This window comes from Blennius ocellaris, assembly GCF_963422515.1.
Source record: "Blennius ocellaris genome assembly, chromosome: 8".
Taxonomy (NCBI): domain Eukaryota; kingdom Metazoa; phylum Chordata; class Actinopteri; order Blenniiformes; family Blenniidae; genus Blennius; species Blennius ocellaris.
Window position 1 is genome coordinate 23,359,676 of NC_137657.1, and position 26,960 is coordinate 23,386,635.

Below are 26,960 nucleotides of genomic sequence, written 5' to 3' on the forward strand. Positions count from 1 at the left end.
GTTTGTCACACTGCCCGACAGCAGGTAGAGCAGCTCAACCCATCGCAAATGGTCATTTATCATCTTTGAAAAGAAGTTTGAATAGAAAGAGAAATACCTTAAAAAGAGAAGAATAGTAATTGCTCATGTCTTCTGAGCAATATGATATTTTCCCCGGACAAATACAAATTCCAGCATTCAGTTTCAGAATAAAAAAAAAAAAAAAAAAAAAAAAAGCAAACACACAAACACCCCCACATCTTTATCTTGCATGTGCACACATCCTCACATGCACCCGGGAAACCACTGCACAGTCGCAGTTTGAGAAAAAGCTGACGTATCGAAATCGGTCAAGAAAGCGTCACAACAAGGAGCGCTTGGGTCAAAACGTGACCGGCGACAAGCAGCTGCGAGTGAGCGCAATGCAAACAATCAAAATAAAACGTCCTTCTTGAAAACAGAACCACAGGTGGGTGGGTAATTAGAGAGATGAGAGAGAGAGAGAAAGAGAGAGTAAGAAGTAAGCAGGAAGGTTAAAAATAGAAATCCAGGATCACTGTAACCTAGAGGAAAGAGAAAATGTAATAAGGAAAAAGCTTTCAAAAAAAAAAAAAAAGAAGAAGCTGGGAGTGAAGAAGGGAAAGAAAACTAGAAAATATCAGAATTAGTTGTCAACATCGGGACGAGACTACAAGAGACCAGACGGAGACGAGGGGGAGCCACGGGACAGATGTACAGGTGAGCACACACACACACACAGAGTTACACAGCTGCTGCGTCGTGGGAGGTCCTACCTGTTTGGCTGAGCTGAGAGGTGCTCCGGCTCTTGCGCGACATGCCAACCATGGCCTGCATTTTGGCACCAATGCTGGAGCGCCTCTTCTTGTCGTCAGTGCCTACCGTGCCAACCGCCGTGTCCGACTGGCTGCCGTCCGTCTTCTCCAGGTTACACATGTCCCCGCTGATGCTTGTGCTCTTGGTCATGTTCATCCCGCCCGACGAGCCCATCTGCCTGTTTTTCATTTTGGATGCAAAGTCACTGTCAGCCACCACCATTGTCAGGGCGAGGCAGGCGAGGACAGAGGAGGAAGACACGAGGAGGAGGAGGAGAAGGAGGAGGAGGAGGAGAAGAGGAGGCCAGAGGAGAGGATGTGGAGAGCGGAGACAGCGGGAGAACAGGGGAGGAAGATGGAGGAGGAAAGAAAAAGGGGGAGCCGAGAGGGACGGGACATGACAAGGTGTGGGGGGGGTGAAGAGGAGAGAAGGACAGAGTTCAGGTACAGGAGTTCATGACTTACAGTATAGTTGAGTTTAGGGTTTGAAGTGGAGGCCCTACGTCGTGCATGATCAACCATTCTACTGCATTTTGCTCTTTTTTTCCAGGGAGCTTGACACTTTTTGTGAGTTCAACTCAAGAGAAGGCTGCTGGAGTTTGACGAGATCATTCAATAATTGTTTAATAGCTCAAAGAGTTCTTGGAAAAAAAAGTAGCCGAGGCCATATGGTATAAAGTATTTATACTCTATACCATCTCACACTGGCTTACAATCATCTTCCCTGTACCTGAAATGTAACCAAACTCAAAACCACCCATAGAAAGAAAAGTTGCCTGTAATTAGCATTGTTCTAAAGCTGTTAAAGACGAAATGGGCCGTTGTCCAAATGAAGGCCTTATTTTAGCCCTGCCAGTAAAATTATCTTTCAGAGACAAATTACACTCGGTATCATAGGCTCTGCATTCTTAATGGGATGAGTTACGTGTCACACCCGCAGGCGACTGTTCATTAATTAAAGACTCTGACCTCCATCATGTAACTGCATTTTAAAGACAACTTCTGGAGAGACACGCTCGGTATAACGTGAATGATCAATGCATTTAGACAACTGGTTCCATCAATTACTTCAATTAGTCTGAGGATTGTTCTTTTTTTTTTAGGGTTTTAGGGCTGACGAACATTGCATCTATATGGGGAGAATACTTTGTGTATAGTAGAGATCATGTCTGAACATGGCTCGGGGGTTGAATGATGAAGGCCAGTGATGCTAAATGTTATGTTGCCTTGGCTGAGTTTCAGTCAACTTTATCCAAATCTACGAGTCTGTCACGACATAGCTTTTACAAAACACAAAGTTTGAAACTAATGATGTTGATGCATTTGGACATGTCCAAGTTTAGATGTTGACGTCAACAAATTGCTAAAAGGGGGTTACATTTAATCTCTTTTATGATGAAAGAACAACCAGTCAGAGTGCCATTGTTTAAAGCTCATCTATTTTCTAAAGGTAAAACGGGGTACACCCAGGGTTGGAGTGAAAAAGATCATCAGGGTGCCAGAATGAAGATGACCTTCATGGAAGAGCATCAAATCAATCGGAAAAAACTCAAGTTTCTTTTTAAATAGCATAGATGCTTAACAGAAATAGTTTAGCAGCAACAAGATATTTCCAATGTCTTACAGATCATGGGCTACAGAAGTTTGATCATATCTGTGAGTTATCTTTGGGTTCCTCACAGGAACATTGTGACCTGAAATAACACCCGTCTTGGTTGTTTAGCTACTTCTTGTTTTGGATGTCAGCTGGTGGTTAAATATGTCAGATGTGTTCCTAACTAATGCAAACACCTCAAGCCTCTGCTTGTGGTGTCAAGTTCTGTTTATTCCAGCCCACTGTTACAGACCAGCCAGCACTTTCATACATAAATATTGGACGCTTATTGGTGAAATACTGTCTTTGATCAGGTCCCGCAGTCACTGAGGCTTTGAAGTGGACTTCAAGCCTCTCGGCTCCTGAAAACGCCACGGGCCAGCACGCTCCAGGTGACATTCTCAATTATGCTCTTTCACGATGAGCACGACTCGGTCATTAGATCAAGTGTGAGCGAAGCAGCAAGGGCGCAAATACTACAGGATTGTTATCTCTACAAATTGGAAAAGTCGAGGTTAAAATGTGAGGGCCTCTAAATTTAGTATGTATGAATCATAAAACATTTAAATGAGCTAACTGAGTGTTCTTTTCAGTGCTACCTTTGTTTCATCTCTCTAACGTTCTTTGTAAACTTCTAGTCTGTCGGCTTCTCGGGTGACTGCACTGAGGAAACATCCCGCTGCTGTTCAAGGGATGTATGTGATGTTAACATTTCATTATAAGAAATCAAAGTCTTCATAATTTTATTTATTCTCATAAATACTGAAATCTGCTCTCAGGGAACATTATGCACTTGAATAAATGTATCCCATCACTAACTGGCTTAAATACACTTAAATGTCCATCCAATTTGATAATAGCTTTACATATTGATTTAAAGGCCCATTTATGTAACAGGACAAGGTGCTCTGACTTTGACTTGAATTAAGAGAAGCGTAATAAATGATCTCACAGCACCTCTTCTAATTACAGTATCACTGCTCTCTGAGCGGGTCTTGGCACTCGGTCCAGACTTGCCGTGTGAATGTGCCGGCTTGGAGGACTGAGCCTCTCTAGGGATTTCTGATTTTCAACTCAGCCCCTGAAGAACACAGTGTTCCTCATGCAGATTGCTCATCATGCATTTTCATCTAGGCCAAGATGTTCCCGAGGCAAAACAACACCCGGAAAGGTTTTGTCTGGCAAAACTGTTGACTAATTTGGTTAACACAACACTGCCCTGAATGGGGTTGTCATCAGCCTGTAATGAAACAATAACAGACCACCAGGAGGGAAAATAGTGTTCTTATGGATTTTGATTGGCGGGTATAATCAGATTAACAAACAATTATGTCCACTGTGTGCTAAATTTCCCCCTTTTTAGTCTAAGTCTAGTTTAATTTCCAAATTAGCATTGTTACAAAATCCCCTCACAGAGTGAACTTAATGTTTTTAATGATTTGACCGAATAATGTGTAACTGTTAGAGCAGATATTTTTATTTCAAGATTTTAAGAGGAAAATCTTAATGAAAGTAGAAAACGCAAATAAGCGCCGTCTTCCATACCCATCCCCTCATCCTGATCACCTTTCACAGAGAGGATAACTGACTGTTTCTTCACTGGGTGAGGCAGAAAATTATGTTTCCATGGCAACTGTGCCTCCAGCCGGAGCTTTGTCATGTACACACGCTTGTCGACGCTGCTACAAAGTATTTCTGTCTGAGAGGAAAGTGAGCAGAAGTCAAATGATTAACTGAAGTCCAGAAATGATATGTATTTTAGATGATTAACTGTCACAGTCTATGTTGATTCAGGACAAGTTTTTCTGAAACTTTGGGGGGAAATTTGCTTCGATCATGTTTTTTTTTTTTACTGCGGGTCAGAGTAAACATCTTTAATTCTTGTTAGCAATAATTGGCCATGTTACAAATAATAGTCAAAACAGTCTATAACCCCTTCATATGTAAGGCATTACTCAGACTCAACAAAGAGACATGGAGGAAAGGATATGATGTGAGATTAAAACCAAGTGCTCATGGAGAGCTGTTCTATCCCGCACCCTAACCACCGGACACAACTTTGCATGTGAACGAAAGCTCCTCTCTGCACAAGAAGTGCTACAACGATGTTCGTATCCAAAGTCAATGTGAACAAGCTTGTTTAACGTGCAGCAGATGTATATTTACACTGTGACCTCAATACATAAGAGATGAGTCATAAGGAAATGTAGCCAGTAGCTAAGTTTCTGTCGAATCACACTGCTTCGCTGCTCTGATGCAGGGATGAGAAGAGCAGCCGTTTCAAACTTGAGCAGGTAGCATCCCATCCACTGCATGGAAACCGAGTGATGAAGAGACGTACGATTGATTGTTTTCAGCATTTACAGCAGCGATCTGGAGGCTGTTAAAGAAAAGCTTTTGTTTGCTGAGTGAGGTCCTTGACCGGACATGAATAGAAGTTCCTTTTCTGATCAAAACCCAGCCGACTTTTCTTCTTTATTCGACATCATAATGTCAGACCTCTGGCTTTGATATGAAATGGCACTCTGGTCAATAATCCTAATTCATAAAATATGAGGACTTTACCGAGTTGAAACATAAAGGTAGGAAAGCAGAGGACGTCCTCATAAAGATCAGACTTTGTGCCACAGTTTAGAGTGGATATATAGTATATAAATGTGCAATTTAATGTGTAGAAATAAGAATAAATCTGAAAGAAAATGTGAGGTTGTAATACAAGACCCACTTGAGATGTATTACTTTAATAATTGATTGCAATAATGAGCATAATTCCTATGAACATATTATTGCAGGCGACTTTACATTTGGAAAAATAAAATGCTGTTTCTTTTATTTAAATTACAAAGATTTTACTACTTTTTTTAAATCAGCAGTGGCTTCAAATGTTAATAGCGACTCTGTATTCTCAGATGAGGTATTCTGCCTTTCTCATTGTACAGACAGAAAATTAATGCACCTCATGCAAAACACCGGCTCCATGAACAGTGGGACCGTAATTTGCTGACACAATCTGATTAATAGGAAACAATAAACAAACAAAACAAAAGAAGAAAAAAAAGAAAACAAGCAGGAAACCAGAGCACCAAAAACGATTTCCTACAGTGTATTAATTTGTGTGTCCTGAGTCCTAATTAGATGCTGGGAAGCTCTGTACTAAGCAAGCTATTACCGGTCACACTAATAACTGCTGAGCAAACACTAGTGGACTTTATTTTGGTGAATAGAAAAGCAAAAAAAGCCCCAAGCAAACCCAAAAACTGTCCTTATTACTGTGATGATGAAAATGTTGAAGTGATAAACTTTTCTTCAAACCTAAGATTTTAAAGTCGCGTTATCAAATGTTTAGGGTTTGTCTATTTGTTTTTGTTTTTTTATCACACAAACCCAGAGACTTTGCTAAACGTCGTCGTAAAACGATGTGGAAAATTGCCTGTCATTTTCTGCACAGCTTCGACATTCACGGGAACATTATTCTCCAAATCTGAATGAGTACAAAAGAGACACAATAGGTGTTTTTTTTCCCCTGCTCTCTTTGTTGTCTCTGTACCCATCTCCTCACGTGTTGTTGTCCCAGAAAAAGAAGATTGCAGGATGACTCAGGAGTAGGTGCATTATTAATTTATACTGTAGCTGTCATGAAGGAGTACGGGTTGATCACACAGATAGGAAAACGTCAGCATTTTTACAAAGCTGGACCAAGTCACTTTCAGTCAAGATAAAACACATGAATTACAATAGGGTGGTTCAAATCAAATCAAATGTTCTTCCTGCAGGCTTTATAGTCGTGTGAACAATAATTTAAAGTCTCCGTACTGAAAGTGAAAGTCCCAAGGTGATGATGGAGGTGTGAGGGTTGCGCTGTGGTACATAAAGGCAAGTGAAATTACTTTGACACGGTTAGTCGAGAGGACCGGAGGAGGGTTGGGTTGACGAGTGCAGGCGGACTGACACCGACATAGAGCAGGCGAACGACAGATGGATAGACAAAGAATTGATACAACATTTCAGCATCTCAGCACAGAGCGGCACAGACAGAAAAGCAACACACACACCGGAGCTTTGAGATTAAAGACAACTAGACAAGGTCAAGGTTTCTATTTCTGGTTCAGCCTGTAGCCTAAAACGTGCTGTTTCAATACTATTTTCACGAGAACTCTCAGGGTACCACACATTTAAATCTGAAAAAACTAGTGAAAGAGAAACCAAACCACGAAGTTGTTTAAGACTTGACAAACGCATCAGTGTAAGATCTATTGCGCTAAATACACCATTGAAAAAAAAAAACGTAAGAATACTATTTAGAGAGGCTAAAAGGTTACACATCAGCGGGTCTTTGTGTGTATTTGCCCAAGCGCACGTGCACCTTTTCACCAATGTGCCCACTGGTGCAGTGGTAATACCGCATGAGAGGGTATGGCTTTTATCTTAATGTGTTTTCTCCTAAGACCACAGAGACACTGAGCAGAGCTGATGTTGGTTGGAAGCACTAACGCGGGTCCTGCTGTGAAAGTGATTTGATGGTGAAGACGGCTTATGAGAGGTGCAGGCTGGGCTTTTATCCTGCTGCGAGCTTCTGAATCAGCGTGTTCTTGAATTTGTTCTGGACACAATTCTTTAGATCAGCTAATTCGACACTGTTTTCAGATCCACAGACGCGTCTTTGTGGTCGTATTCGATTAGAGTCCTGTTAAATATGGTCACAAAATATTAGTTAAAGTTCAAATAAAGGGGCTTTGCATGAATGCATTTAGCCATGCATGTGAGACAGTTTTCATGCTCACTGGTAGAAAAACTAAATTGAATTACATCCATGAATTCAGTTATATTTGATACACACACAACTAAGTCCACCAAAATTAACTTAGACACAGTCTGAAGAAATAAACCAAACAATGGTTACGCTGACTCACCGGCATCTCCTAACATCTTTCTTTGGCTTATATCTTTTTCTTCCCCTCCTCTGTGTTTGATTAACCAGAGACTTCCGTTTCATAAATAGCGGCAGCGTCTTGTAATCATCGGGGAAAACACCCCCCAAACATGTAAATGTTGAGTGTTTACTGCCAATATCTGCAAATAAAGCAGTTCCCCCCCACAATTTTGTGATTTGTATGGACTATGAACATCGTACTCTCCGTCTCTGGCAAAAACAAATGTATGTTATGTGTGAGTATTTGTTATCAACGATTTAGTGGGACATGTTATACATGAGCAATAATTGTTAGTAAGTAATAACTGCTCACTTTGCTTGTTACGTTTTAAACTTTAAGTTTACACTATGAGTTGTTTTTTTTCTAGAGTCATCCAGGCGGGTAAAACTTAGCTGGATGAGCTGCACTTTTAACAGGTATGAGATCTACCTGCAGATCAGTCAGTAGATTGAAATCTTCATCACTTGCGTATCAATTTCCCCACAGAGGATTAATCCATTTCAAATCATTTGGAGAACAACTCAATCCCATGTTTCTTGCCTGAAAAGTACTGGATGTATGTCAGGTCTTTAAAATGCTTTACTTCTCTCCACAGACAATTCCATCCAGACCCAACGAAGCCTCTCAGATTAGAAGGATTACCTTTGACTTCAGGTATTTTGTTGTTGTTATCTGTTTAAGTTAGCAGGCAGATCCATTAAGTGCAGAGTGCCAACACCAGGTTTTTTTTTTTCCTTAATGGAATTTATTGAAATAACATTCTCTCCATAACTGTCTCACATGAGCAGTGAAATGTTTTCTAAACCTAAAGCCAGTCCAGCTACCTTCTGAGACACAAAACTGTGGACAATGAATGACTAAGAAGCTCCACAGACATCTAAATCGTTTGCCAGGCGACAAGTCAGCCGCAATCTTTCTTCTGGAGTGCGCTGAGAGTTTTTATACAATCACTGGTTGACTATTTGTTTGAATTTTGATGGATTATATGGTGTCGTAGTAGGATTGAGCTTGTGGCTGTTTCACTTCAATCTAACAAAAATGCACAATGTGAATATCTGTTGTCACCATTTAATACAAGTTTGGTTGACTTTGGTTTGACGTGATTGAAGAGAAAATCACACCAACCTAAAAAAAAAGACGTTTCTAATAGCTGATCGTCATGTGGTTTATCTTTCAATACACCCAGCAAATCAAACCCTTTTTTTTTTAATATATACTTTAACATCCATATGACTACGACATGAGTTAGGGATACTAGGGTCACGGTTATGTGAGTATCGAGGTGAAAAGGTGGAAGGAGGTCACCACATTCTGACTTGTTGTCATATAAACATGCAACGGTCAGTGGGCCACTAGGGGGCGGAGGGTCTGTTCTCTTGTTAGTAGGTCTTTCTTATTGTTAGTCCACATTCGGAGGCTGCCACAAATGTGTTACCTGAGGTCAGACTCTGAGATACTCCTCTGGTGCAAGTCCTCTTCTTTCTCCACCAAATCCTCCTGATGCTCCTTGTCTGCATCTACCCTCACCCCCTCGCCCCTCCTCTCTCCCTGCACCCTCCCCTCTCCACTGCCCCCCTTCCCCCTCTCTCCCGCTGCCTCCTCCTCTTCCCGCACCTCCCCTAGCTGCTCCTCCCCCTCACGAGACTGGCTCCTCGATCGCAACTGGCTGAAGACGGAGACAGAAGCAAAGAGAAGCAGCACATGCAAAGCAGAAAAAAAACAGAAACAAAAAAACAGAGCGTGAACAACATCAACAATAAGAGAAAGGAAGACGAACACGCAGACAAGCGCGCAGCCAAGAGAAACGCAGATTCCAAAATAACACAAAAACAGAAATGTAGACTCACACCAAAGCACCATGCACATGGATTTAGGTTTGCCTCGATGTGAGACGGCGCCCAAAGGGGGCGCGATGTGTCCAGTGTGTATTAACAGATATGGAAAAGCTTCCCCCACAGTGTGAAAGACAGAGTTCGACCATTTGGCTCGAGATTTCCTAAAACAGAGCCAAACCTGAACTCATCGCCAGGAGAAAATGCCACACGGTGCTAAACGGTGGATTTTCTGCCTCAGGTGTCACCAGGTGCAAACAGTTTCAAAAGCTGAAAATGTCTGGACGTGGTCGAGGGCACAGAGTTCATGGCTGAGGGAGGGGGGGGGGGGCTTGTCCATTCCTGATAACAGTGTGATGAGAATCGGAGACAAAAGGTGACTGTCCACCGTGGTGGACATCGGCCTACCGGATCTTGCGGTTTCCTTGTGGCCTTTCGGACTGGACAGACATGTAGCTCGTGCTGCTGAACCGAGAGGCACTACTGGTTCTCGACACAGCGGACACGTCGCTCACGTCACTGTCCGACGACTTGGCTGACAAGTTGTCTGAGCCCCGAGGGTCCCGGCCCGAACGCTGCGGAGGGGACAGAGAAGACATCGCAATTCAAGGCTCAGACATTGTCTGCAGTACGTGTTTGGCAGCCAACAAGTGTCATCTTTTCAAATGTTAGCAGTTAGTCATATTCCACTGGTATAAATGTTTTCGGCAAGATGAAGCCAGACATTTGTAAACAAGTACTGAGGAGGGCGGAAGAATGTGAATCATGCAGCTATTTTGGGCTTTAAAAGAAGTACAGGTAGAAAGAGAGGGGGGTCGATGTTGTTACATAAGGTGCATTATTGCTGCTGTTTGAAGGTTGGGAAGGTACTCTAATATTGTCCATCAAAGATACATCCAAGATGGGGAAATACTTAAGTCTTGCATCTTAAACCTGCAGGCGTTTACAAAGTGAGCCAGTGTAATGGTTTCGAGAATAATGGAAACCAACTTTTCCATATGAGCATCCATCAGTCTGGCCAGCAATAACAAAGCTTAACAATGAGAAATATAGTGCCACTTTGCTCAAGTATTTCTTTTTGGTGCTTTACTATATTTCATGTGTATTACTATTACATTTAACCACAGTTAATTGAAAGAACCCTGAGCTATTTACCACACATAATTTCATAATAGAACTGAGCTGATTATCACTATTTCCAGGCTTCTGCACCAAAGATCAATGGCATTGAAAGAAGTAACATGCATTATGTTTTCTCTTTAAAGTGTTGTGATGTGATTTTGTGTCTCTCCAATCTGCCCTGACTTCAGCATAGCAAAGTAGCTTAAGGTGTAACTCGGTTTTCGGTGGATTGTTTTTAAATCAATGCACTTTGTCATGGAAAGTCGTGCTGCATGCTTGGTTATGATCAGGATAACGGCTCAGCAGGTATAACAAACCACCTACTGGCCAATCAGATCATTCAAAACCTTCTGTTCACTCTTGATTCAAGAATTTCCTTCTGGCATGAATCCATTCTATTCTATTCTATTCTATTATAAAAACTGCCCAGACTACAACCAGACCTCACATCAGGATGAAATGATATAGGAGGCTGTTCAAGAATTTTTCCATTAAACACGTTTTAAATGGGACATTGGTTCACCTACAACATACACCCTATATTCATCAGCTGTGGTAAAAATAATCCTGGGAAGTATTACATATTAGTCACTCATATTACAAATATTGTATGAAACGGATCATAATTAAAGCCATAAAAATGTCACTTTCTCTACCAAAGGGTCAGTTTGTAAAAGATGATTTAACCATGTATGACAGATGGAGCTACTGGTTTAACATCATTACACTGGATGGGTGTAAATTCATTTCATTGTCTCAAAATGCCCATGTTTTTTTTTATCATTTGGAGTTGAAAAACACTGTACTTTATATTACCGGTAGGCTCGAATGTGGTTAATGGACGTTTCTTTTTTGGTTGCATCATCCTTCTGAAAATGATCTTGATGGTTGAAAAAAAAGCCACTGTTGTCACGTTTGCTTATGACTGATTTATACTTCCCTTGATTTAGATTTTTTCTATGTGTGTATATATATATATATATATATATATATATATATATACATAAAAATGCATTTCTCAGTGGACTGTTTATTGTGTGAGGACCTTCACTGAGTGTTACAGTAACTGGCTGACGTTACACCGCTCTTTAAGAGCAGTGGCTCTCCAGCCTTGTTTAATAATAGTAAGAACAATGTTTTGTCAATGAGACTTTCAGGGAGGCTAATGTTTAACAGACAAGGACAGCTCACTATTCAAGCGGCTGTTTAGAGACTTCTCGCGAACACTTCAATCTCCCTAATGCAATGCTTTTCATAGCACTGACTTAAAAGGAAAGCGAATGGGGAGCCTCTTTCTTCTGCGCCTCGGGTCCAGACTGCTGTGAAGCTCCGGCCAGGCTCTCTAAACATGAGCAGGACCTCTCCAGAACAGAGTAGTAAACATTTGAGTCTGCAAAACCTCAAGTGTCACATTCCTTAAAATTACACAGAGAGACTCTTTAAGGCGCAGGTCACCTTTGTGAGACAAAGTTTCTCCACTACTTGGAAGTGTATATGGCATAGCACAGAGATCAACGCTCTGAGTCTCATACTTCAGTGCTCTGCACTGTACAGTAATGCTTGGTGGAATTTTGTTTATCGCACTGAAGAATGATATTTGTGAAGCTTAACGGCAGCACATATTTCCAGGAATATTGCCCCAGTTGGAAAGATAATCCTCACATTCAGCTATCAACATAAATTATTAATAGCCTTACATTTCTAATTAAAAAAGCATTAAAAAAAAAAACCACTTGGAAGGTATTTACTCTTCTCTGTGAAAATGCAACACTGTTTATACACAAGCATTTATTTGCTTTTTGTCCAGTATTTTTTTTTTTTATATATCAGAAAAATCCACAAAGATAGTCAGGACGCATTGTACAACCTATATGTTTGTATGCTGTAATTTAATTAAACGGATCTTTAACCCATTATATGGTAGTGACGAAAAGATCTGGATATTAAAAATTGTGTAAAATTAACATTACTATCTAGGATGTTATTTAAGAATAGTTCGAGAAGTTTCTATATCATTTTCGGGAATTTAATGGAACGTAATACTGCTATATGCCAATTATTTATGTATAATAATTATACACTCTACTGGAAAGTGTAAAACAAAATCATACACACTTGATTATTTCTAGCCGAAGGTATTCTGTAAATTTGGATTGCTGTAAAATGAAGTATTGTCCGGTATCTAAATCCAACATACTGTTAGGTGCTGCCGGGGTGGAATGTATTGTTTTATATACAAAAAATAGGCTATCATGAATACTGTATGAACCTCTTGAGCTAGCTTGAGTTTGAAAATGGAAATACTGGCAGTCGCAATGGTTTTATGTGCACATGCACAACCAGTGCAAATGATGAAGCCTGTTTGTCAATTTTTTATTTTTATTTTCAAGAGAAATCTTTAAATCAGGTGCAGCGCTGCACTGACCAGGATGCAACGAAAACACAGTTGTCTTTCTGTTCTAGTGAGAAGTTTAAACCATACGAGGCATGCGTGGTCAAAACTCCACAAATCCTGCACAGGGTTTCTAAGAAACTGTGGTCACTTGTCTGATGAAGTGTCAAAAATGCACATCTGTTTCTAACTCTGTGTTTTCCAACCATATAATTCAGTTAAGTGTTTACCGGTTTTAGTGTGATTATGTGGCTGTGGCTGTGTACCGGGGCGTTACACAAACATCAAATCACACGCACATGTTTATATGTGCATGTGTACATGCTTGACTGCTCATAAAAAAACAAGCCATCTGGCCCACGCACAGTACAACCATGCAAACAGCACTCTCACAGCGTAGCTGTTTCTCTCCATCGGTGTGTGCAAGTGACGTGTTTTTACCTTGTGATAGTCCTGCTCCAGCCTGGAGTCCGAGCCGGCTCCCTGCTTGTACTTGTTCATCTTTAGTTTCATCTGTCTAGTCCGCTCCTCCATGTCCATACCTGAGCACAGAGACGGACTGCAGTCAGGTGGGAGCTGGCGCCGTGAGGCGGGGGAGAGGGTCTGATGGAGGGGCGGACTGTCATGGGGAGACACAAGCTTCTGATGAGCCATGAGCCATGAGCTATGACAAAGACGAGATCCAATGGCAACAAAGCTGAATGGTTGGGCTGAATCAACAAAACTGTTAAAGGCAAGCTACATAATGTGTTAAACGGCTTAATTTGTAACCAGTAAATGTCACACTGGCGTGGCAGTATTCTAGAAATACTTGATATCAAATCCAAACTGAATGCAAATTCTAAAAAATAAAAGGCAGACGTTCCCAACACATGTTAAGTTTTCGTTGCAGTGCTTTGTCAGATACACATCATCCAATTTGACCATTTTATGACCTTTTATATTCACTTTGAGATCTAAACTTTTCAATGTGCTGCAAGCAATATGGGCAGCGTCAACCCATCACTGTTGCCCTTCTTCACTGAAAGTAACAACTCATCTCCATGAGGACTCAGCATGTTTATTTCCACAATTTAAAAACATCAGAACAAGACCTCACACCAAACACTGCCACATGTTTTCTTTCCTGCGGATTATTCTCGATCACCACGAAATTTCCTGCCGAACCTGCAGTACCATTCTTCCCGTTTGCTTTATGTCTCTACTTTTGTGTCATTTGATGGCAATGACAAAGTGAAGATGAATGCACACGTACATTTGCCATGCACAGATACAGTAAGCCTGTGCCTGCACACACACACGCACACACACACACACACACACACAAAGAGAAGCAGCACAAGCTGAGAAATAATGGATGATTGCAAAAGTGATGTAAAGAATTTTTTATTCTATGCCTCTTTAGTTTAAATGTCCTTTCCTTAAGCAGCACAATCAACACAACAGAACTGTATTACAAATATAATTCACTGTCAGACAGTGAACTGTTGACTTGGCACCTTGGTTTAGTTCAATTAAGAGTGGCGATTATGGTGCTGATGAAAATGCCCTGCGGTCAAAAAGGACACAGATGTCTTTCTTTTGAGTTTATGTTAAAACTGTAATAATGCAGGACTTTGTGGACATTTTGTACATAGTTATTTTTAACTGATGCAATTGCATCTCGCTCAAAATTAAATGGCAAAAGATTAATAGAATTCTCTTGATTCATACACTGAATATGAAGCTTGAGTGAGCAGACAGGTTACAGAGAGCAGCAAATATCACAATGATCACACCATCTACGCATTTCTTGTTTTATTATATTAATATATTTGACAAAGAAATGGAATCCGTATTTAGTTTTTTTTGTATGAACACCATGATCAAAATATTAGGTTTCCCCAGAAAATTATTGGTCGTTTGACAGCATATAATCTAAAAACTTAAATGATACTCAAAGCTATTCAAACCTTTTATGACTGCAATGACCTGAATGAGTTGGATTATATGGCTGTAAAAATGCCAAACTATCTGCCATAATAAGTGAAAAAACCACTTATAACAAGTGAGTGCTTTTGTTCCCTTTTCCCAAAATATCAAGCAGATCTTCAATATTAGTGGGGGGTTTTTTTTTAAACAGCATTTAGAAAGTCATGTTACAGATATGTGACTCAAAATGTGTTTTATTAGCAATTTATTAGGCAGGTGCGTGAACTGGCAGTGTCCGCTATGACAAGATATTAATACAAGTCTGAATTTATTATTTCTTATATGCTGAATCTGGATCAAATCGGATTGTGAGTCAATAATAGTCATGAATTTATAACTTGAGAACGTTATTTTTTTTTTTTTTACTTTTTTTTACATCAGCTGAAGAGTGAAGTAAGATGCTTTGTTTTATGAAGATTTAAAACAATTTTTTTGGCTCAACTTTGGATACAACTGACTTCTCATGGTGTGTTTTTTCCCCCAACTATTTCAAACAGTCTGATCCCATTATGAACCGTATTGATCCATGTATCCCTTTTGGACTGCACAGCTTCATCATTTCCAATTCAAACTGCTTTCATAGAGACATTTCAGTCAATTCAACTGTGATGTTGCACAAATGTGTTCACAGAGGGATTGAACCAAAGAAGAAGTTTGCTGCCATACACTCACAGCAAGTTTCAATTCAGTGGAAAATAAGACAAAGTCTCGTGTCAACACCTGCTGCACAGAAGGCACACTGGCGTGATCGTGATCATGCTTCGGTGAACGAAAAGCCCGAACAATCTGCCCACGGCAAAATAAAAGAATAGAAATGACAAAGAAGCCAGAAGCATCTTCCACAGAGCGTTTAGGAGTGCAAAGAGAGTGAAGGCAAGCAAAGCAGGGAAAGAAAAGACCGGTGAGAATGAAGGGAGGCGGGTTGAGGGAGGAAGGGCAAGCCAGGAGGACGTACAGAGAGAATTTAGAATTGAAGAAGAGGAGGAGGAGGAGGAAGAGGAGGAGGCCGAGTCAGAGAAAGGGGGGAAGGTGCAGAAGAAGAGGGGACAGACCTGAGTTCGTCCAACTTGGTGAGTCCGTGTCTTCTGGGATCACATCACAAAATGAACAGACACAGACAGAGGAGAGGAAGATGGATATGAGAGGATGCACGACGGGTGGGGGAGGACGGAGGAGCAGAGGAAGGATGAAGAGGAAGGGTGACACCGTTGCCCAAATATACCAGGTTCAGCGGGCGTAGATGGGCGGGAGGGAGGGAGGGACACAACACAACAACAATATGACACAACAATGACAAAACAACAAGCAAAAAACACACAAAAAAAAATCATAGAGTACACCAAGAACACAGAAACTCCAGCATGGGCACAGTGAGAAGTCAAAGTATAACGAGAGGGAGCGAGGCCGGAAAGGACTGAGGTAGAGGCCAAGAGTTTAGTTATTAGAAATCAGAAGAGGGAAACGAGAGTTGGAAAGGTAGAGGTTCTGTGCTTTAAAGGAAAAAAAGAGCTGAAACGGTAAAGAGATGTTAATGTGTCGAACCAGATAGAAACTCGAGACTTCTCTGAGGGAAGGTGAGGCGGAGTGGAAAAGAGATCAAGGAAAAGGGAGGGGGGGGAGGGGGCAGGTAAAAAGAAGAAGTGGATGTCACTTGAGTCTGCATGGGGCAACTGTGGGGGGACAGCCTGGAAAAATAAAATAAAGGAAAGGAAACAAAAAGAAAAAAAAAAACACAAACTGAAAGCAAAGAGCAGCGAGCACACAAAAGAGAGAGAGACGACTACCTTGCAAGTTTCACCAGGAAAAAGTTCGGTTCCACAAAGATACCGACGCCACATGGGTCAAAGGCAACGGAGCGCGTGTAAATGTGCGACACACACGAAAAGGCGCGCACACACACACACACACATCAGCTACAGAATCAATCTGAGAGGAGGTTATGTAACAGCAGAATTGCCCGTTTGCTCTCAGGCGTCTCACTCGATACACTCAGATTGCATTCACACACACGTTTTACTCCCCATGTTGTTGCCACACTCCGTCCGCTCACACAGTGCAAAACATTCTGCCTCTTCAAATCTCAAAAATACAAACTGTGGGGTTGTATTATTCATCCCAGCTGCACACAGCAACCATCTGTCGCATGACGTAGGTCTCAGAGTGCAGCGTCTTGATGACACAGCGACTTTCAGATGAGAAAAATAAAATTGGGATTGCTGCGCGTGCAACTCAAACATACAAGAAGCAAACATGGTTAAAGGTCAACAGAGACCCAACAGACCCCCAAAGTGCTTAAATGGGTTTGAACATTTGTATTACTCTGTTCTGTTCTCCACGTCGACCCTTCATCCGGTAAAGCTTCAGTTGAACCTGATGACCTTACAGTAACTGTGCTCACATCCCATCCTGATGTTCAGACCCCCAGTTCATTTGCATTCAGCTCTATTAGCACTCAATTACAGTGAATAATGAAGTGTCACATGAATAAAGAGACAATACAAGACATCTGCCTCACTCGCTTTCATCTCTTGGTGGCAGCTAACCTCATCTCATTAGAGTCAAACGATAATGAAGAGAGCAAGGCATGTTTCCCTACTTGAGCTCGCTCCATGGAGTTAGAGCTTGATGTATTAGGATAAAGATCATATACGACGACGACAACAGCCAAAAAGCTCAAAGTCTTTGTAATCTGTGTGGTAAGGTCACACATTTCTATCTCACTCTCAGATTGCAGAAGCACAACTAAAAATCCAGTACAAGAATAAATGCTTCAGTTTTTAAAGACATCTTAAACCTTCTTTGGTGGTGATGGTAGTCGGGGTCATATATAAATACATGCAGCTGTAAACAATCATTACTACTGGTATTGTGTTACTATGCGTGTCATTATGTTGGCGTGAAGACACCAGCTTCCCAGTATCATACTTTTGAGTTTTCTAAACAAAAATTGCAGTAATCACCTGGTTAAGCTTCATATAAAACACCATCAATTAAAATGACAGAGCTTTGTGTTCAAATGAAGGTAGATCCTAAGAAAATGTACTTAAGTGTAGTAACAAAACCCTTATTGCTGACCACCTCCGGGATGAGATTAATGGAAAATAGTTGCAAGTTCGCAATACCAAACTGCGGCACTGGAAGAAAACATTGTGAACAGTTTATGTATTAATGCATAACTACAATGGCAGCTTGCCCATCTTGTAGGAATGGGACAGCTTAATGGGAAAATTGTGCTTGTTTCTAGAAACAAAAAGCATAATTCAATCCCAACTGTTTTACTCATCCAGTCTTTTCACAGTGTCAGACTAGATCCAACCTTAACAGATCCCTCATTCTCCGCTCAATCTGCCATGCCTGGTCTGTTGGCTGCAGGTTCCACATATTTGTCTGGTGACACATTTGTGAATATCACAAGGAAAACATATCAGAATCCAACTATACAGTTGTTGTAGTTGTTACAACCGTTTACATGTTTATAAATAGAGAAGTATGCAAATCTGTTGTAACAGATTTGCATATCTTTTACATTTATATTTGCCTTGCAACAGCAGGAAATTTATAAGAAAAATATATTGATTTCTACTAATGAAGACAATAAAAGATGTACTAAAGTGTATCAAGCGGCAGGCTATTGCGATGGATAGCGGTTTACCTAATGATAGCTGTTTTGTTTCACAGTATGAAAGAAAGAAAAAGAAGGGGAACAAATGGCCATATTTATCAGGTGTACACAGTGGTACAGTGAAACTTTCTCTTCTGTTTTTCATCCTTCCTGAAGGAGTGAGTGGGCAGCCATTGTGGAGAGCCCAGGGAGCATTAAGAAGTTTATGGTCCTTGCTCAAGGGTTTATAGTGGTGGCGATGAGTGTGGGGACAAGTGATGGCTATCATTTTTCTTTTCCGCATCTCTTTATGGTCCATCTGGATGTTTCAGATTGGAACCTTCTGGCCACCGGCATGAATCTATGCAGAGTTTGCATGTTGTCCCTGTGTCTGGGTGTTTTTTGTTTTTTTTGTTTTTGTGTTTTTTTTTACTGACTCCAATCCTAAGACATTGGGGTATTTTCTGTGTGGTTCAGATCCTTTCCAGCTCACATTGCATTTCTCTGTGTAGGTGAAGGGGGAAGATTTTTTTATTTTTTTTATTTTGTGAGCTTGTCGTGGCGCACACAGCAAATGGGGAGAAATGGTGAGTGGTAGGTAGAAATCAGAGGGGCATGATTAAAACGTCTCTTCTGCACACAATCCTGAGTAAGGAGTCATTATCCAGCCTTGAGATAGCTCACTGTGTGAAAGTAACATGAATATGGTCAAGCTGGAAAGGGGGAGCGCATCATCAGCCTTTCTGGGATAGATAAAGGAAGGAAAGAAAATACATTGACACAAAGAGAAATTCACATGAGAATGAGTAGAGAGGGAGGAGCAATAGAGAAAGAGGCACAGAGAGCAATATAGAGCCAGAAGAAGTTTCTCGGGAGATGGCAGCCGAAAAAATGAGAACATGGAAAATAGTAAGAAAGGGAGAGACCCTGACTGATGCCAAAGCTTGTACAGGGTTCATTACAGCCTGAGTCTCTCACAGTGGGAGGCAGAAGCTTTACAGACATGCCTGATCCACTGCAAAGCCACTGTGTTGTTAACCTACATCACCCAGGATACATATAACCATCTATAAATAGCATGTCAAATCTTGCCTTGATATGATGTGAGTAGACCATTATTATGCCCCCAAAATCAAAAGTTGCTGATACAGAAATTTTTTTTTTTTCTGGCCGAGTTTTACACATAATGATGTGACTGTCGAATGTGAATTACAAAGCTGAGACCACAAATCAGATCCTGTCCGCATAACATTTCAGCAGGTGGCATAGCAGGTAAACATAAATGAGCATTAATTAGGAGGGAGGAGAAGGTGCGTTGCCATGGAAACACCTCGTGTCTTAGCAACACGTTTCATTCTTCACATTTGTTGATAAGTGCAGAACACTGACCAAGTAAGTACAAAAAAGCACGACTGAATTCAATTAAATAACCTACTTTTTTAAGGTGAAGTAATGAGTATTACATGAGCGACCTACTTCATGTTTCTCAGAGTTTGAGAACATTTATTGAACCACCAGCTCTGCTGCTGCACTGCAAGACCACACAAAGCAGGAAGAGGTGGAAGAAGAAGAAGGATGCCATCCAGAGGCCGACCGGGGCACGGTATGCAAATCAGAGAGAAAGCAGGATGCAGACCTCACCAGAGGAGCTTCAAATAATTTCAAGGAAGGCTTGATACTTCTGGGGTTTTTTTTGGTGTTTTTTTCTCCAGATAAGCAAATATATGCAATGTAATATTTTTAGGTACATATTCTCAACATCTTTATGCATTTATATATTTACTTTAGATTTGAGCTAAAACAAACAATAATCTCAAAAGGTTTAATCATTTTTTCTTTCCAAACTTTGTTTAAGGAAGGCAGAATTTTCTAAATATCTTATTTAGACATTTGGATGGATTTCTTCAAATGTATCAAGCAACTGAAACCTGTTTTAATGCAGTTTTGAATCCATGTCCGAATACTGTTCGGCAATGTCTGGGTTTGGTTTTGAAGACAAAATCCAACTGATTTTCACACAAACTCACAAAAAGTATGGTTTTCACATTTGTAATGAGTGTATGAAGAACAGATAACTAACCTCTGTAGAAAGAATTATTTCATTTATTTTTATCCATTTTTAAAAATGTTTAGTTGATTTGGATTTTTCAGGCAAATTATGTTTTTGGTTTCTTTAAGCTACGAACCCTAAAAGTTGTATATATCTCATCATTTAAAAAAAGGCCCTATACTATCTCAACTGTGTGTGAAGCAATGAAGATTCGTGGATGTGCTCATCTAACTTTATTCTTGGTTAGTGATTCAAACAATTAATTATAAGACTGTCTGGGCAACAAAAAAATAATTTTAAACCAACAAATTTGAATGCATGAGGTGTTCCAACCAGTTTTGACACAATAAGCAATAACTACATAATCAGAAAACAGCATAGCCATTTGTTTTTTTTTTAGGGATTTCCTTTGTGGTTGTAACAGTGTAAATAGGTTGCGTATTGTTCATGCACTCATTTGAGTGATTGAGGTAAAAAGCCAATCCGCTCCACTAAAGTGCATCGGAAAAGGGTAAAATATTCACAAGCAAACCAACCAACCAACCAACCTGCGTCTGTAAGGGACAGGTGTGCCTGTGTCCCTCCATTAGACAGAGAGCCATTCAGCCCCCGCTGCTGGTCCTCCCATGTCACTTCTGCACCAAGACACACACATATGCACACACAGATCACGCTCACTATTCCAGGCATTTTCAGGATGTGGAACTTTAGCTCATCTATTTTGCTGGAATTTTCCTAGAAAACTGCACTTCATTCCTTTTATTTGAGACACTATATGCAGCAGTGAATAATAGAAAGCAAGAATCCATGCTGATGAAAAGGGGAGAAACGTTTTCCACTTCAGCACTGGAATAAGGGACAGCTCCTCATCAAACATTATGAACTGTGCGCCATCTGCTGGCCAACACATGTAACAGTCTCTCAGTGTAAAGAAGCAGGATTATAGTCGGCAGTACATCTACTGCACAACAAAATGCACAGAATTCAGTAAGAAATACTTAATTTTTTTGTTTGCTGTGACATTTTGATGTGAAATTTAAAGTGACCTGCTGTGCACATGAGTCATGTGCCAGTGTGCCAGTTTTAAGCAAGGGCTTCAAGAGAGCATGCGTGCATGTACTCAATAATCCATGTCGAATTGAAATGATTGGCAATTTCACAATAGAAATAAAGAGCTCTGTCTTTGTGAGGTGGAGCTGAGCAGAAATAATTAGTATTAAAATAGAGTTCAGATTAGAGCTTTAAGACCACACTGAAGGGAGAGAATGACAAATCTGCAGGAATCACAGTGACAGTGACTCTATATGTATTAACATCAGCTTCGAACACATATAGGTCCGTGGTCACTTTTAACAGACTCGAGGAATGAACCAAGCCCTGTCTGTGTAATAGATTTGTCAAAAGAAGAATTAAAATGAAGAACTACCACTAAAAAGAAGGGTGAAATTACTCAGAGCGGCTATGCATTGGGAACTGGAGCTGCGAGTGAATGTCACAGAAGGCCCAAGACGGCCCACACAGCAAAATCACACCATCACACTCCTGAGAGGACTTGCCTTTCCTTCCATTTACTGGTGGACCTTGGGGTTTTTCCTCACTGTCTGCTGCTAGTATGGAGACAGAAGGACGCTCATGAAATGTTGGCGCTCTGTAATGTTATACTGTAAAACACATTAATATGACACCTCATAATGCATGTGCTTTTACACTAACCGAAGCATTTGCAAACAAACACAAATCCCATGAGCTACTACTAACTGCTAATTTGCATATAGAAATTCCTGCATTGATTTGCTCTGAAGTTTAGTTGCATTAACAGCACAATGTGTGGCTTATTATATCATGCTTTAGCTACTGTACTCAAATCACACAACCCGTCTTTGCACAAGCGTTTTGCTTGTGGACCATCACCGTGGATCTGATAGGTAGCTTTTATGAGACCTTGTATGATTATCCACTGAGTCAGTCACTATTGCTATTACCATGTTGAGTAACACAGCACCACACAGCCAAAGGACAGAAGCATGCCACATAAACAGATGGGAAAGTAGGAAGTGGAAACTGTGGGGAACTACGGCTTCTGCCAACAGTCGAGCTGTTCATTCAAGCCTGTAGTACAGCGTACTGTACAATGTTACATTAGCACGTACAGTTATAACAAACTGCAGGAAAGAGAAGTTTGCTTCAGATGAGGTTTAGAGACTAATATGTAAACTTAGACACACCTAGTCGACCATTTTGACGTTCAGGCATCCCTCGGTCATCCCCTGCTCCCCATTAATGGTCGCCACACAGAACAGATAACATAGAAAACAATTAGGTGTATGCAAGTATGAGGTGTGACTAAACCTGGAGGCTCATCATGTCCAAGGGTATCTTTACTCCAGCTCTCCACTGTCACCAGCAAGAGACACTGATATGGATTCAGTCCATTAAGAACTCCACACGCACGCGCACACACACACACACACACACACACACATTACATAAGAGTGCCATACGGCTCTGTGGGAGCTACAGCACGAGGTCAGATCAATACCTTCCTCCACTGCCCACACTTTGCAACTGTCCTGAAAGATATGCCGGGCAGAGAACAAGAAAGAGACAAATATATGAAGGAATAAAAGAGGGAAAGCAGGAAAAAGACTGTTGGTATGACAGAAGACAAGACGAGAGTAATAAAGGTGACAGAGAGACGGCAGAGATGTCCAGACAGAGAACTTCAGAGTGATAAAAAAGATGGCACAGATACAGAAGGGAGAGAGCAAGAGAAAGATGGAGAGAGAGAGAGAGAGAGAAGAAGAAGAAGAAGAAGAGAAAAGAGGTTGGTTGGCAGCTGTACAGAAGACAGGGAGAATCCTGGTGGATTCTGACGGTGATGAAAGACTTGTGCGACTGCTTAGACACGTTCTTTGAAAGTGCACAAGCGTCTCCTCCTGTCTACAGTCAGTCCCCGCAGTCATTGCAACGCTCCCACAATCTCATTCAAAAGACACAAGTAAAATAATCACCGCTTTCATCACAATGCTCCTTAAAGTAAACGACAACGGTACATTGGCTAAAGGACTGCTGAGGAGCAACACTGACTTCAAAGGTCATCTCAAAATGTCGGAGGAAATATAACTTTTGATCACTGAGTCATAATTCAAAGCGCTGTTGATCCCCCCGGACAGAAAAGCATTACATTTGCTTTGTTGAAATATCTCAGCAGTCCAAATAGTAAATCAATAACTCACAGACAAATAGAAACAACATCTAAAGTATAACTCAAATTTTAAAAAAGAGGCTATATCTGAACACAGCACTTGCACAGGCCAAAAGACCCAAACACATCAGCAGCTAAGTACAACACGATGGCACAGTACACCTCAACTGTACGTCAAAAATAACTGCAACAGGGTGGAGGGCTGGAGGTGCACAGATTCGCATTTGCCTCCGCTGAACCCAGCCACCTGCTGTTGCAGTCTGGGTTTTGAGCCTCCCGATCCGAGAGGCTAAACCCAAACATTCAGGTACGGACCTTCACAAGGATCTGTTCCTTCGTCTCCATCTTCTGAGAAAGAAATGAAAAAGGAACCGAATACACATGTTATGGATGGAAGTAAAAGAAAAAATCCTTGTTTAAATGCAGGATGTATCTCGTACTGGACTGATCGCCATCTACAACTATATTCCACCGTCCTTCTCGTCTAAAACGTGAAACTGAAGTCAGTAATGACAATAAAGCCAAAGCTCTTTGTGAGACCCAAACATTCATGTCATGAAATACAACCCACACCACTTGAAAATGTATTGAAGTCCCTTTGTAGACCGCAACCCTGCGAGATAGATAAGAAACGTTCAGTTGACTTACTTCTGTCCTTTCCTGTGGGTGGAAGCTGTGGGAGTTGCCGACCTCGTCTACTGGACATGGGGGTACTGGTGGGACTGGTCTGGACTGATCCACTACGAGGATGTGCCCTATATGACAAAACAGTAGTAGTGGACAATAGTGTGAAACACAAGTTGGGGTGAGAAGTGATGGTATTTGCAGGCCATGTTGCACCCCCATCACAGTAACAACGGCAAAGGACATTTCAATGAAGAGAGAGCTGTTTGATCGTAGGTATCTATGAAAGCAACAGAACAACTGAAGCTATGCAATCTGCTATGTTGATGCATTACAGTTATATAAGAACAATTGCTTTCGATATAACTTGATGCAAGTGTCAGGCACAAACAGAGGCACTCAGTGACAGCAACTATATACATGAGAGATTATTGTAAACGTCACAGTGTGTAGTCAATGTCCAGCTATAAACCCAATGCACACAGCAATGATTTTTGGCACATGGCATGGAAGTGAAGGGATACATCAACTGAAGGGAGCTGAGCTGCAATAAAAGATGCCAGGTGTGAATCGCATGTACAGTCGACTCATCAAGCTGCAGGGAGAAGAGAGTTCAATGCACAAACAGCAGACCAGTGCGACCATGCGTTCAGACTATCCCCAGAGGGCAAACCAAAAACATTAAGAGGAAATAAAAGAGAATGCCATCACAGGGGAAAAACGGCATCAGTTGATGTTAGTAATGAAATCAGAGTAAAATGTCGTCCCATCACTGCTATACTCAAACAAGTGTATGAGCAGTGTGGTCCCAAAAAAAAAGACAACAAAAACAAACACGAGTCAGCAAGCTATCTACGGAGTCGGGATCGTCGTGCCTCGGATATGTGTAAATAAAAATGCAGCACATCCGGCTGGTGCTTTGGGGGACAGAACAGAAAGTGGCGAGGTGGGTGGTGGGGTAGTTGTGAGGAGGGGGGGGTGGGTGGGGTGAGGTGAGGTGGAGTTAGGCAGGGTAGCGGGGTGCTGGGAGGGTGGTGAGTGTGATGTTTTGGGTGTCTTTTTTTTTTTTTTTTTTACTTTTTTTTCTTTGAGTTAGTCGGGCTCAGGGTGGGAGGAAGCTCATGGGACAAGGTCTCTACTGCTAGTCTACAAAAGCTTGAGTTGCACAAACATTTGACATTTGAGGCAAATAAGCTCTGGAGGTGGAAATAATCCTACATGTTTCATAACATAACATATATTCTTGATCATGTTCACTATTTGAGCAGACCGAGATTAAAAACTAGTTGGACTGGTCTGTTCAGATACTATCATTTGCGAGGCATCACTTTTGAAATTCTTTAATCATATAGTATACAGGCAAAATCTTGATCAACCCTTTGTTATATTAACTATAAGCATTGAAAGGAACAATTATCTGCAGCCCGTCAAATCATGCCATTCTAATTTTGCACCACATGATGGTGAAGTGAGTCATGACAGTGTCGAGTCTGTCCTCAGGCCAACAGGAGGAAGCAGAAGGCTTTTATACCAAGTGATGGAATTGTAGAGTACACATAGCAATGGATAAGACTGAATTAAATGCTCTTATAACTCACTAACCAAAGCATAAAACTTAAAACTATAACGTTGACACAATATAAATGCATGCGTGCATCTCTTGGCTCCTGATGGACTATTTCACTCCTGTCATTCAATTATTTCTCCCTCCAGTGCTACGGCCTCAGGGAAATGTCCTCACAACCTAAACTCCAGTCTGCTTCTGTGCTATGCCTGGACAGCCTCTCTGATCTGGGTCACACCTCGTCAAGGCAGGTGAGGGAGGGGCAGACCTCCCAGATGGCAGAGACGGCATGGACCTCATGAGCGAAGAGTCGTGGGGGCGTTCAGTGGAGCGCGAACGGGACGTGGGGCGCTCTATAGTGGGCCGCTGGTCTGCAGAGCGGGACCGGGTGTGATACTCGTGTCTATCCATGGCTCCATGGTTCCTACAGAGGTTGTTGAAAGACAGGCAGGCACTCAATGGGACTCTCTCAGGGCTGGGACAGTATGCCGGCAGGGCAGACAATATGGAGGGTGAAACATCTGTTGCATCCTCAAAACTCCAAGGTGAACGTGTTTCAGGAAGAAGTAAAACCTGCAGTATTGGTTGTGTGACCTATCCTTGAGCACTTACATTTACCTATCAAATTCTTCAAAGTTGTTTCAATGGTATGTTGATGTGCAGAAAATTAACCTGAACGTGCAAAGTTACAGGCATGAGCCCTTCCAGGTTTCCAGAAACTCTTTGAAATCAGCAGACGCCACTGTGATGATGATGTTAATCTCGAATCACATGCATAGTCAATAGTTTGCTTTAAATACATGACAATTAAGGATCATCTATCATTGGAGAGAAGTTGAGACATTGCATGGAGTGAAAACTAACAGAATACAATATTTAATGCCCTATCTTTTTGGGATTTGGGATTGCAGACGAAAAACGTTTTACTTTTAAGCATCACAGCATCGTCAACCGCTCTCCAGGAGTCCCTGGATTGCCTCGCTCTGAGGGCGGTCAGTGTAGTGTGGGTTCCTATCAGTGAATCAACAGTGAGTTGGACTCTCCGAATGTGACAGGTGAGGGTTGCTTGAGGTCGAGTGAAATGTGAAGATGTGAACAGTGATGTCTATCTTTACATTGAACCTGGCTAGTAATGTATATATCATTTCCTGAAAAATGCCTGGTGAGTATTTTTGGCACAGTGAGGATGAAGGTAGATCTTGTTGACCAGAAGAGCTGGAAGGGTAAAAAAAACAAAAAAGCAGGTGAAGTTTCTTAAATCA

The 26,960-nt window shown here is 41.3% G+C and overlaps 1 protein-coding gene across 4 annotated transcripts in view; it reads right to left on the reverse strand.

Moving 5' to 3' along the window:
• rims2a (regulating synaptic membrane exocytosis 2a) overlaps window positions 1-26,960 on the reverse strand; it is a gene marked incomplete at both ends in the record, with an annotated part of 150,446 nt that overhangs the window by 15,306 nt on the left and 108,180 nt on the right. For 2 of the 4 annotated variants that reach the window (XM_080500295.1, XM_080500296.1), the window contains 5 exons: window positions 774-1,018; window positions 9,578-9,744; window positions 13,125-13,225; window positions 24,159-24,265; window positions 25,937-26,122. In XM_080500295.1, the coding sequence (XP_080356421.1) occupies window positions 774-1,018; window positions 9,578-9,744; window positions 13,125-13,225; window positions 24,159-24,265; window positions 25,937-26,122 (806 nt within the window). Of the gene's footprint in view, window positions 1-773; window positions 1,019-8,772; window positions 9,004-9,577; window positions 9,745-13,124; window positions 13,226-15,706; window positions 15,740-23,825; window positions 23,859-24,158; window positions 24,266-25,936; window positions 26,123-26,960 lie in introns of all 4 variants that reach the window. The other 2 variants (XM_080500293.1, XM_080500294.1) reach the window with 2 other exon arrangements.